The sequence below is a fragment of the Lytechinus variegatus genome, chromosome 1 (genome assembly GCF_018143015.1).
Source record: "Lytechinus variegatus isolate NC3 chromosome 1, Lvar_3.0, whole genome shotgun sequence".
Lineage (NCBI taxonomy): Eukaryota > Metazoa > Echinodermata > Echinoidea > Temnopleuroida > Toxopneustidae > Lytechinus > Lytechinus variegatus.
In genome coordinates this window covers 35390147-35403921 of record NC_054740.1, presented here as the reverse complement: position 1 = coordinate 35403921, position 13775 = coordinate 35390147, and the positions used below count along the sequence as shown (strand labels likewise).

General features: G+C 34.5%; 1 protein-coding gene across 1 annotated transcript in view; it reads left to right on the top strand.

The window, feature by feature from the left end:
- LOC121412705 (zeta-sarcoglycan-like) overlaps positions 1 to 13093 on the top strand; it is a 53291-nt gene extending 40198 nt beyond the window's left edge. The window contains 8 exon segments of the mRNA XM_041605484.1: positions 1439 to 1711; positions 5090 to 5191; positions 5682 to 5769; positions 7881 to 8000; positions 8638 to 8661; positions 8664 to 8709; positions 9785 to 9908; positions 12894 to 13093. Of these exon segments, the coding sequence (XP_041461418.1) occupies positions 1484 to 1711; positions 5090 to 5191; positions 5682 to 5769; positions 7881 to 8000; positions 8638 to 8661; positions 8664 to 8709; positions 9785 to 9908; positions 12894 to 13058 (897 nt within the window). The 5' untranslated portion in view covers positions 1439 to 1483 and the 3' untranslated portion in view covers positions 13059 to 13093.
- Positions 13094 to 13775: the final 682 nt, after the last annotated feature.

The window sequence follows — 13775 nt, the reverse complement described above, 5'->3', positions numbered from 1 at the left end:
TTGAACTAAGAGGTATGATCTCTGGTTTTACCTCCAATTTCAGATTTTGGGAGGGATCATGTAAAAATTCTAGCACTTGTAACAGGAGCTGTTTTTCCCCTAGATACACCTTTCCCATGTGTACATCAATACAACCTCTGGTCCTGTCAAGTTACATTATTCTTTGCTTCAAGACTTAGAGGCTTTTTCATTATACCATGGGCTTGTCACATATAGGTCTGCAAACTCTGCATTTAATCTAACTTTAAATCAAACATAACATGATATTCAATTATTATCAATATTTTCTTCATAATGTGAAAGTTATATGTATGTATGATGTACTTGAACTGGTAGTACTTGGGACTTTGGTTAATTTCAAGTTTTTCACAATTCCAAGTACCTTCATGTATCTCTTCTTCATGCCATGATGAAGCTAACTGGCCACATCACCATAACCACAATCACTTTCAGACCATTATCACTGATACCACAGCTACATGTAAGTACCACCATCACCATGACTACCAAATTTTAACTGGTCATAATTTGATCAGTCATTCTTTTGTCAAATTTTACCACAAAATAGTTAATTTTATAAACTTGACAGCATTCTGCTCTCTTGTACAGGTGTACAGTTTAGATTTCTTTGTTAGATTCCTGTCAGATTTTGATCTTGCTGAATTCCTTTATAAACATCAGTGATGTCTCTGTAATATGATATTAAACACAATGGTCAACTATTTGATTTGGGCTGACCAACTGACAAAATTGTGTGCACCTTCCTAGACTCCCTGGGAAATATTTCATCTAGTTTGCAATTCAAAACTGTAAAGCGAAATGTATTCAATGTTTACATCCTACTGCTTAGACATAAGACAACTGGTTGGAAGGTTGCAATTTAATGGGAAACAAAACCCAAAATCTAATACAATCATTGATAAACTGGAAATTCATATTGGGGTCTGAGTGGATTCTTTTTCATTATTCTGTATTTTTCAATGATATTATGTTGTATTAGATTTTGGGTTTCGTTTTCCTTCGAGGTTTACATTTACGTTATATTGTCTCATCACCTTACTTGCAATTTCCTGTCCCTCTGCAGACACTGACCATCTAGTCTCGGTACCATCTGGCAAATATCATTGAGGTTGACTTGAATAGCTAATCCAGCCATACGGTTCTGTACATCATCAGCATCACCGTGATGTCCCCTTGATGAAGAGTGTCAACTGTACCCAATTTTCAAATCCTTCTGGTGATACCAGCCATCTTTTCTGTTGAGTTTTGATTAGACTTTTTGTGCCAGGGGCCGACCATGAATCAAGATAGCAAGGGAAGCTATCCAAACTACTGTGGTTCCTTACAGTCAGCATGATTAACATGGTACAACCGTCATGGAGATGGCTTTGATGTCCACGTCTGACCATACTATCCTCATTTTCTCTTCCCTCTGCAGATAGTGGCCATCTAGTCTGTCCAGTCTGGGTGCCAGCAAGCAACCATGAATCGGGGCGATGGGGGAAGCTACCCAAGCTACTCACAGGGTTCGTTACGTCACTCACACCACCACCATGGCCATGGGCACAGAGAACCAGAGATTGTATACAAGGTTGGCATCTACGGCTGGAGGAAGCGATGTCTCTATCTACTTGTCTTGATACTCATGGCTGTCATCACTGTTAATCTTGCCCTGACCGTCTGGATACTAAGGGTTCTAGACTTTTCACTTGTAAGTTGCAAATTTGGGGATTCATTAACCAGGGGGGGGGGGCTTTTTATAAAGCTTTTCGTAATTTAAAGGACAAGTCCACCCCAACAAAAACTTGATTTGAATAAAAAGGGAAAAATTCAACAAGCATAGCACTGAAAATTTCATCAAAATCGGATGTAAAATAAGAAAGTTATGACATTTTAAAGTTTCGCTTCATTTCACAAAACAGTTATATGAAGGAGCCAGTTACATCCAAATGAGAGAGTCGATGATGTCACTCACTCACTCACTATTTCTTTTGTTTTTTATTGTTCGAAATATGAAATATTTTTATTTTCTTGTCATTGTCATGTGAAGTGAAGTTCCATTCCTCCCTGAACACGTGGAATTCCATTATTTTAACATTTTGTGCTGCAGGCTACGAGGTCCTAATCATCAAATTCATAAAAATTGAAATATTGGTATAATTCAAACAATAAAAAACAAAAGAAATAGTGAGTGAGTGACATCATCGCCTCTCTCATTTGGATGTAACTGGCTCGTTCATATAACTATTTTGTTAAAAATAAGCAAAACTTTGAAATGTCATAACTTTCTTATTTTACATCCGATTTTGATGAAATCTTCAGCATTGTGCTTGTCTGATTTTTCTCTATTGATTCTAATCAACATTTTTCTGAGGTGGACTTGACCTTTAAGAACGACTTTAAGAAAGACTGGTGATCCTTTCTTACGTGCTAAACCATGCACCACCAATGAACATTTTGGTATATACTATTTACCACAAGAAATGATCACCAGTCGCTCTTGATTTACGAACAGCTTTATGAAACACCCACCAGTACTGATTATGGCTTTAAGCCATGACATAGACATGGATTTCTCATTTGAATTTAGTCAAGTTTTATTTTCTATTACTAATGATTATTAAAACATAACTTTTGTTAGTTGCCAAATTTGCAAATATCCTTCTTTGAACACTATACTGATTATTGGAAATTTAACCTATTGCAGTATACATAGATTTTAAGTTGTCAATTCAGGAATTTATATGATGCATATATGACTCAAGTATTGCAAATTTATAAAGCAGTCATGTACTTTCCTAGAAAAAAAAATTAATTGAAGAAGTAAAGAGAAGAGGTTTGTTTCCCCCAAGTTTTTCAAAGTTTTCATACTGTCAGAAAGCCAGAAAATTAGTACAAGCTAACTCTGGCCATGGTCTAGAAAATGTGAATTACACTGAATTAAAATTGTGTTCTATAGGTTACAGAACTAGTATGTATTACCTTCAGCTACCAGTGGGAAAAAAATTGCTAACCTATAAAAGAATTAGAAATAATCCAAATAACTAATTGTTTACATTTACATCAGTGGGATGTAGATAATCACAGTTCCATTCTAATGAAAGACATCCTTCTTATCAAATTCCACTATTTTCAGCCATGGAGAGTAAAGTAAAGTGCCAATTGTTGTTCAAAAAATATCTTAAACTTTGGAAAGGATAAGTTGATGAAATTACTTTAGAAGCAAAAAAAAATACAACATCAAAAACAATGATGTACCAAGGAATATTAAAAGCACTTACATGAAAGTTGTTCATCTGCATTAAAAAAAATCATGCTGGCTGATGATTCACAACTTCAAACATAATTTTAACACTGAATATTATATATGTCAGGCTTCATTGGTGGCTTTATGATATTCTCTGTTAATTATTTTAGTTCATAATTCCACCTAGAATTTTCCATTACATTTCACCCTTTCAGAAGAAGCAAAGAAAAATGGATATACTTAAAATAATTTTCAGTCTTATCAACATTTTAAACCAGATAGAATACTTTTTTAAAAATGGGTTACTCCCCCCCCCCTCCAGTTTTTAAATCTTTCTCTGCATATGGAGTTAACTTACAACATAGGAAAAGGACGGAAAGCCAGGAGATTACCAATTTATGAATATTTTTGTGGATTATCTGGCTGATCAGCAATTCCAAATCATGCGCATATTGAGTGTAAAATTAGCAGGGCAGTCATAGATTTTGTCTGGATAAGTGATGAGTACAAGAGTAGCTATGACAGATCCCATGAAATTGAATCTAAGAGAGGGAACCAGGGGCGATTTATCAGCTTCAGGAGTTTAGTTTGTATGATGAGAGAGAGAACACATTTCCTGTTGAGGCCATCTCCTTCCTACTGTGTTTCTAGTTAATATTCCTTGCCGTCTCCTCTCTCTCTGCTCTTTGTTTTCTTTCTCCTAGATACTCCAACTCTTCTTCCTGTTTTTCTTAATGCTTCTCCCTCTTTCCCTCTTTTTCCATGTATGCATCTTTCTCTCTCGCTCTTTTTATCTCTCCCACTCTCTTATTTTCTCTCTCTCCCACTCTCTTATTTTCTCTCACCCTCTCTTCTTTCTACTCTTCCTCTGTCCATTATTGTTCTTTGATTTGTTTTTTTTTCTCTCTCTCTTGCTTTCTCTCCCTCACCCATTTCCGTCATGAGACCCACATTTCCCAGTATCATCATAATAGTTGTCATCTTCTAATTTTTGTTGCTTTCGTTGTTCTTCTACTACATCATATTTTTCAGCATCATTTTAATATGTCTTTATTCATCTTTATCATCGATCATCTTTATCATCATCATCTTCATTATTATAATCATCTTTATCATCATCATTATCATTGTCATCATCATCATCACCACGATCATCACCATCATCACCATCATCATCATCATCATCTTCGTCATCATCATCAACATAATCATCATCATCACCATCATCACATCACCATCATCACATCACCATCACCATCATCATCATCATCACATCATCATCATCTTCATCATCATCACCATCATCACATCATCATCACCATTATCATCATCATCATTTCACACTTATTCTCTTTTTTTCTTCTACCATCAACTATATCCAATCATGCAAAAAAATAAAGTTTTAGATTATAAATCTATTTGCCTATCTCTCTTACTCTCTCTCTCATCCCCTTCCCTTTTCATTTACATTTCTCTTTTAATTTGCCTATGGGGATTGAAAAAATAGATTGCTTTCACTCATTTCCTTTTGGCTTTAATGATACCTGACTGCTCAAAGGATTTGAAAAACTTCCTTCATTTTCTTCCATAGATAAAAACAGAATAATTGTTCCATATCACAGATTAAATCTGTAACGTACAGGAATGTATGTGATGCCTGAAGGATGTAATGATTATTTTAAAAATATTTGAAAATGTATACTTAAGCATTTTTTTTCATTCAATACAAGGATATCAGTTTCATGAATAAGTTGCATGATAGCAAATCATATAAAAGGCAATCAATGGATTTGAATTGAATATGTGATGTATTTGTAAGATATATCTTCTCGTTTTGAACAGAATGGCATGGGTAAATTCAAGATAGCTAAGGATGGTATCCGTCTTGAAGGTACTGTAGAATTCCTGAAGGCTTTTTATACTTCACAAATTACATCTTTTAAGGTAAGTTTCTCATCTTTGAAATCTTTTCTTTATTTTATTCAAAAATTCATTCCAATCTTGGAAGATGTACAAAATGTATTGTAAATAGGACAATATTTGTCACTTTCTATAATCTGTAAAATATGAAATATTGATGAGCAGTAATGGACATGTTAATCTGTACTTCATTTTCCCTAATGCTTTTATCATGTAGATATTTTATTTTTTAAAGGAAAATTGTTTTTAAATACAAATTACATTTATGAGTATAATACTTAATTTACTGTCAATAACTGGGATATATTCATTTGATTTGCTAGGTCATTACAATTAACTTATTGCCATTTAATCTTCCATCCTTGTTATTATCTTTGTCTACAATCTACTATTCTATTTTCCAAATTATTTTTTTCTTTCTGTCTTCCCCCTCTCCAACCCTATTTTGTTTAATACTTTTCTCTTGTCACCTTTCTCCTTTCTCAATTTATAATTTTTCTCCTCACATTTCCAGACTAAACCATTGGTCTTCCAGTCAGGGCACAATGTTAGTATCAATGCTCGGAATGGACTTACAAATGTAACTGGTAGATTTGTAGTAGGTGAGTACTATGAGTTTTTACAATCATATCAGCTTCGTTTAATGGTACTGTCTTACAAACAAAACTAGCTCCAGACTGATCAAAGCTGTTACTTTGAATGATATGCCATTCATATGTTTGGGGTCTATTTTGGGATGTAGTTGTAGCATTAACCCTAAAAAGACTGGGGAGGGGCTGATTCAGCCCCCCTCGACATTTTTCGGGATAAATACGCCGCTCGAATTTTGTTGACCACGTCACTCGCTGACTTTTTACTTTCAAGTCTCGCGCAACTTTTGAGACCAAAATTGTGACCCCCGGGTACGCGGTTCCGAAATTACGCAACATTTCGTAAGTGCATGCAGACCCAAAATTACTCAAAAATGTGAATTTGTGTACAAATCCAATGCAAATAGTGTTTTAAGCCAAAATTCATAAATGTATCATTATTTTTCCTTTCACTGCTTAAAATAAATTAATTTTATCTTGTTTATGGTCAAAATAAAGTCCCCAACAATTTCTATTGATCGTGAAAAACAAAGTCGAAAAACAAAGAAATACATAAGAAATTTAGAAAACAATAGGATACATAAGAAAATAAATGTTTTTTTGAATTTTTTGAAAAATAAATTTGATCAGATGCCTATCTAGAGGTATGTCAAACAAAAATTAGCATTTTAGGGGCATTATTTTATTTTAATTAGAGCAAACTTATGATTTTACGCATAAATTAGCATAATTAATGAGCGATGAGATTTTTCGCAGAATTTGATATTATAGTCTTGTAGATAATGCCATGGGTAATGTGCATGCCAAATTTCGTCGCGATCGCGTGATCAACGGCTGAGATCATGAGGGAGGGGGGCTGATTCAGGCCCCCCCAGTCTTCTCAGGCATCGAAATAGCCCAGTCTATTTAGGGTTAAACTATAATATGAATACAAATACCAGTCTGAATACTGCAAACTTATTGTAAAGACTTTGGTTGACAAGATAACCTGATTTTAAATATAGTGTTTTTATTCATAGTCATGCCCGTTGTTTGTTCAAATTAGTTCAAGGACCATAATTAAATTTTTGTGATATAATTTTTTCAATTCAATGATCCAGTTCTTGAGAACTTATAACTCTGAATCATGTATCTGATCCGATATGTATTTATTAACAACAGTGTTATTTTGCTGTCATAAAATGGTTTGGGATATACACAGCGAACTCGCCAGTGTATAATACGCATGGTTCAAACACCATGCGTGCGGAAATGGAGACCAAGTGGAACCATGCGTAAAATTTCAGCGACATGCGTGGAAAAATTAAATGGAAATATTCAAAAAAAAATAATACACTCCATGAACTCCTTAGTGATATCAACTTCATTTATCGGGTTGCGCCGAAGTCCCACCAACTTAAGACCACTTGCAAATGAAAATCAGTGCAGGGCCCTAGCTAGCGCCGACGCTCGTTGGATGCGCATTTTGTATACTGTACTGTACATGTATGCACAGATCGCTAACTAGGTGCATGCACGATACGCGCGCGCTATATAGTCGATCGACGGAGCGGCGGACATGTTTTGCAGATCCAGCCTAAATCTAGAAACACGACAAAGCCCTTTGACTTCTCATGTCTGGTCCGACCAGGGCCCGACTCTTTTTTTTTCTCGAAAATATTTACAATTCATAAGCTGGAAAGCTGCACTTCTCTTTCTTTGGACTGAACGGCAAGTATCTGTGCATTTATGTGCATTTGTGTGGGCTTAAAAATACGCCACAATGGGGCTTCCTTAGCGTCTCTATTTGATGAAAAGGCCGTCGCTTCCGCGCTCCGCGAGGGAGGGGTGAACCCCCCCTCCCGCACCCACCCTCAGGAGTGGCAGCACAAGTCCCTGACATGGGTGAATTTTTTTCTGGCGAGAACGCTGGATATACACATGTATTATTTTCATGACTCTTAGAAGAAAAAAACGTATACATATCCATTCATTGCTCGTGAAATTTGTGCCTGAATGATTATGATTTTCATCAAACTGATGTAAGTTGTGAGAAATTTTCTGCATAATTATTGATAATTCCTTCAGTTTGTTACAATATTGTTACTGTAATTTATATGAATATTGTGACTGTCATTTCACAGGTGATAGAACATTAACATCTCATAGTGAGAGATTTGTTATATACGACACTCAAGATAACATGATATTCTATGCAGATGCAGAAGAAGTTAAAATTGGAACAGATAAATTAACGTTCACAGGTAAGTTAGTTTGATGTAACGACATATATAGGGTCAGTTGGTCTTTTTTTTAGGTGTAATATGAAAGAACTCCTAAAAACTATTTTTATTTGGAGGCTGAGGATTGTTCAGGCACAAGTATCCTCAAATTACAATATGGATCACAGTCCACTGCTATTTGCCAATTTTTATCAACTTTATTTTAAAATGTGAATATAAAAGATCAAAGTTTGCAGGTTTTAAGAGAGTCAGTGAGGTTACTGCGAACAGAGTCTGGGGGGGGGGGGGGGTGGCTAAGGACTGTTGTATCTCCATGGAAATCTAATATTCAGCTGCGACTTATTCCAATCTCCAATATATGAATATCTTTTTTTTATAATTTATTAAGAGGATTAAATTTTTTAAACCCTTTATACTTATTTTAAATTTTACATGTTTTTAAAACCATTTTAATGAAGGCCATCATAAAGTATCTTGGATTTTATGTCATATTATCAATGAAACATGAATTAAGACTTATCAAGTTTTGAATTATTTGAAATGTATGCTTTAGATTATGTTTTTCGAAATACCAGTCGTATAATTTTACTAAAGTAAGTGAAGTGTCATTTTAAGTCTCTATTCCTTCTCAAAAAGCAAAATATTTTATTGTGTACAGGTCCCGAGGGAACAGTATTTGAAGGTCTGTAGAAACATCAAGAGTTATAGCACCATCAGGAAAAAGCTTAGAGTAAGTTACGAAAAGCAAGCAAGATTGTCAAGTAGAGTGTCATTCTTGCCCCCACCCCCATCATTTCTGCCATAGATTGCGTTATGTACATTTGTTACATCATGGAAAGATGGGAATAATTTGAATGTATTCACAATATCATTTCCCTGGTGATTGGAGTGATTTATGTGTTTTATAGGTGTACCATCTCCTTTCGTTGTGAAGGAGGTATTGTTTTGAAATTCTTTCCTAACTTTATTCCTCGTTCCTACTGTTGTGCTATCCTTTATGAAAGCCATGATTGGCCTTTTGTAACTGATAGCGAAAATTTTTAAACCATTCAAAAAATTTTTACAATCAATACGATTGCCACAACTGATCCGATATGATCTGATACTCCATGATTAAGTACGCTGTTCGAATCGTGGCGCAAATTATGAAAGTGGGAACTAGGTATTAATTCTTTCATTTAATCTTCAGTTTTGGACATTGAGTGCTTACGCTATCCACACCATCTCTATGGGGGGGGGTCATTAAATATTTGAAGGTGCACCTTTATTGTTTGTTGGCCCAGGGATGTTTTGTAAAGTTATGCTTGATTAATAGGTGCCAAATGAAATGTTTTCATAATGATTTCAAAATTTATTTTGTGATGTTTTAATAGAGCATGAATTCAATTCCACTTCATAGATTTAAAATGTTAATCATCAAGCCATTTTCATGTAGAGATGTATTACTATGTGCTCATTATAAGAGTGTACATCTCCATCTTTGGCATTAATTGATGCAGTTTAGAGGATTGAATGAATTATGTAAGATGTTTATTTTGTTTCCTTTTTTTTCGAGGATTCGTTATTCATTACTCACCACTTGTGGGATGGAACATTTTTTATTTATTTATTTACCACTTGTGGGATGCAAAACCCTATCAGCAAGGGTCCATAAAACAATATATAAACCTATCAGTGTATAAACCTGTCAATGTATAAATCTATCAATATTCATTTTAACATGCATTTTCTTGAAATTGTATGCTCATAATGTTTCCATTGTCGCACAAACTTGACATTGACCTTGGTTTGTTTTGACCTTTCAGTGTAGAAGCATTAACAAGTAGTATTCACATGCAAGCTGGGGATCGGATGTTTCTACGTGGAGTGTCTGGAGACCTATCAGCATCATGCCTAGCAGATTTAAAACTTAGAGCTACAAATGGAAGGGTAAGCACTGACATTACCAGGGGATAGTAGCAAATAACGGTTAAAGGCCAAGTCTGCCCCACCAAATACTTGGATTCAATAAATAGAGAAAAATATCAGACAAGGTCAACACTTAAAGGGGAAGTTCACCCTGACAAAAAGTCTATTGTAAAAATAGCAGAAAAATAATAAAAAATATTGCCGAAGGTTTGAGAAAAATTCATCATGTAATTAAAATGTTATTAGAATTTCAATTATTTGATTTGTGACGTCATGTGCGAGCAGCATTCCTACATAGCGAATGGTAAAAAAAAATCAATGAAATGTCATTTCCTCAAAAAATTGAAAATGGTTTTCACTGTACCTTTTGTAAATCAATAGACAAATCATTTCACACCCGATCATGAATAGAAAACAAAACTAGAATCTTAATTCGTCAGGAGGACGAATTAGGTAATCTGTCTCTGATTTTCATGATCACGAATACAATCACCATGTTTGTTGAGATCAATACGATGCTCATATTGAAAACTAAACTTTTATTACAAAAAGAACATGTTGAATACTCTTGAAAAGAGGGAAATGAGAATATGTGAAATACATGTACATGTAGGTGTAGGCGATACACATTGTACATGTTATAGGCCTATTAAAAACGATTTTAACCTACTTTATTGTGCGATATTTGAACTAATATACCTTGTAATGGTGATTAAGGAACATTTGCCAAACGTTGAAAAGAAAAAAAAATTTAAAAAATTTATGTCCACTTTTGGGTTCGAACCCTCGACCTTAAGGATGCAAGTCTGGTGCCTTACCAATTGAGCTGCACTGTATCCCATAGACTTTCTACACAAGCAAATTAAGAGGATCTCAAATCCAATTTTGCAAGTGAAATACGGGCATGATCCCGGCATCTGATCGGAAAACGAAGACCACACTTGCGATAGCTTACAATCTCAGCTACAACATACTTCAAGCTCAGAGAAAACCAACCAATAGAAATGGAGATATGGCTCGCGAAATAGAGGAATGTAAAATCCAGTTTTGAGAAAAAGTCATTTCCCATAGAGATTGCACACAAAATGAGCGAAAATGACATGCCTCTATAACTTGCCATTTTTCAGGATGATCCATTCCTTTAAAAGTGAATAAAGGCATCAAATTAGAAGGAGTATGTCCTCAGCTACAACATATTGAAAACTGAGCGAAAATTGACCAATATTTACAGAGTTAAAGTCAAATTTGCATAATTATAATGACGTCATAAGTAGCAAAATGGGAATTTTGAGTTCCGACGCCATTTTGATGACGTCATGATAAAATTTCGGGTCAAATGTGACATGAAATCACATCTCCCATCCATACTCTATTCGAATATGAAAAAAAAAATGGGGGTCAACGGACTACCTTAAGAGCTATAATGAATTTTGTATAGGCATGTTTTTGCACATATATTGTCTATGGTTAGTGCGTGCGCGTGCTGTAAATTTTGATGAAAGCTAATCCGTTATTGCTTGTCGTAGAAGGTTAATCAAGGTATCAAATTGTTCAGAATTATATTATCGGTGCATTGATATGAAAAAAATGGCGATCCTATGTTTTATAGTGCCGTTACGCGCGGGAACGCGCGCGTAACCGTGCGCGCGCGCAAATTTTTGAAATGCTTAAAATGACCTGATTCGTACTCTGTTTTGGTCAAAAAGTGATTTTGAGCATTTTAAAATTTTGACGCGCTCGTACGCGCATGTCGTGACCTTTACATGACCTTTGATGACATGGGCAGTTGACCCTTGACCTGAAGTACATGTGATGTAAATATTGTTGATTTTTGATAATTGATAATGAAGATATGATTGATAATGTGATTTTACAAAATGGCGTCTAGATGACGTCATGATGACCTTTTGACCTTAAACTTGTTTTATACACATCACATGATAAGTTCCCATATCTGACGATATTTGTAGATAATTGATGATGTAGATTTGGAGATTTAGTGCTAACAAGAAAAGGGCGGAAAAATAAATAAAGAAATAAAGAAAAAAGAAAATTTGTACGAAATTAATAGTTGATCTGTCGATTGACAGATCACCTAATTAAGTCATCAGGAACCATACAAAATTTGAAATTCATGCATTTTATATTACATAACACATGGGGCAGCTGCTCGTTTATGACGTCACAAATCCAAAACTTTGAACTCTAATAACCTTCTTACTCTTTAACAGATTTTCCTCAAACCTTCACCAATATTTTTTACTATTTTTTCTGCTATTTTTGCAACAAAGTTTTCTTCAGGGTGAACTTCCCCTTTAATGTTTCATAAAAAAATGGATGTAAAAAATAGAGTTATGACATAAAAAAATGATGATGATAATATATTGCATTTATAAGGTGCCTATTATCTAATTGCCTATATAATGGTCACTTTATATTTCCTGGCTAGCTCCAGCTGTTAAAGGTGCTTGGTGCATGCAAGAAATAAAAGTACTAAAACCTTTAATATTTTTTTCTTCTGCAGAGTACATGTTTATGCTCCAATTTTTTTGTCTGAAAACTGATTGTTAATCATTGATATTTACCTCGAAAAATATTTTGGACAACTATTCCAAATTTGGTTGGCATGGAAAGGGTTAAGTCCAAGTCCACATCTTACAAAACCAACTGTGATAGATTCAAGTCAAACTGAATTTGAGATTAGATTGTGATTAAAATTAAAAAGCAAATGGAAACTCAATGAGAAAAGCAATGAAGCAAAATCTCTGTTGTGTGTTTGGAAAATACAGTATAGCATTAGAGCATGAATGAATCGAAATGGAACAAAAGGCTTTTTCTTCTGCTCAATCGGAATGTCAAACAGGGTCTACAGGAGCAAGCAAGCCTTTGTGATGGTCCAGATATTAAGTTAATGTAGGTTTTCTAAAAACTTCTGTATTAAAGTACAAGCATGATAAGAGAAAGTATTTTAACCAATGTGATTTGTTTTTAACATCTCTTTTCCAGATAATGCTTCAATCTGAGAGCTTAGAAATGAAGAACCTTCCCATAGCTGATTCCAGCTCCTCCACCTCATCGTCTGGTGTATTTGAACTTTGCGTCTGTGAGAATGGAAGAGTGTTCTTGGCTCCGCCCACGACAGGATGCACACAAACAGACATCTGCTTATAACGGTCAATCTCCATCACCCTTGACCTTTGATGACCTGTCACCATAATACCATGATAAAACAACCTATGATGTTAGCGATCCTTTTTGTTGTAGTTTCAAATGAAACTATAATGACATTGTTTATATTTCATCTGGGGCCCTGTTTCATGATTTTTATTTTCAATGACAGAATGCTATAATAGTATTTCTAACTTCCTCTTGACCAATCAATGTTTATATTTCATCTGGAGCCCTGTTTCATGATTTTTGTTTTCAATAACAGAATGCTATAATAGTATTTCTAACTTCCTCTTGACCAATCAATGTTTATATTTCATCTGGGGCCCTGTTTCATGATTTTTGTTTTCAATGACAGAATGCTATAATAGTATTTCTAACTTGCTCTTGACCAATCAAATTTCACCATTTTAGAATCTTGTAACTTGCTGTTGACAATTTTCTTATGAAACAGGGTTCCAGATTATGATGCTCTATATAAATTTGAATCCCAAGGTAGTCTATTTACATTGAAACTTTGAAAGTGAAATGCTAGTGTGCATCTAAAGTGTAGTACCAAAATTTTACAGAGTTTTTAAACATTTGTTTAATGTAGAAATGCTAGAATTAGAAATGAAAAATATTAAAGGGGAAGTTCACCCTGACAAAAGTTTATTGTAAAAATAGCAGAAAAAATAATAAAAAATATTGCCAAAGGTTTGAGAAAAATTCATCAAATAA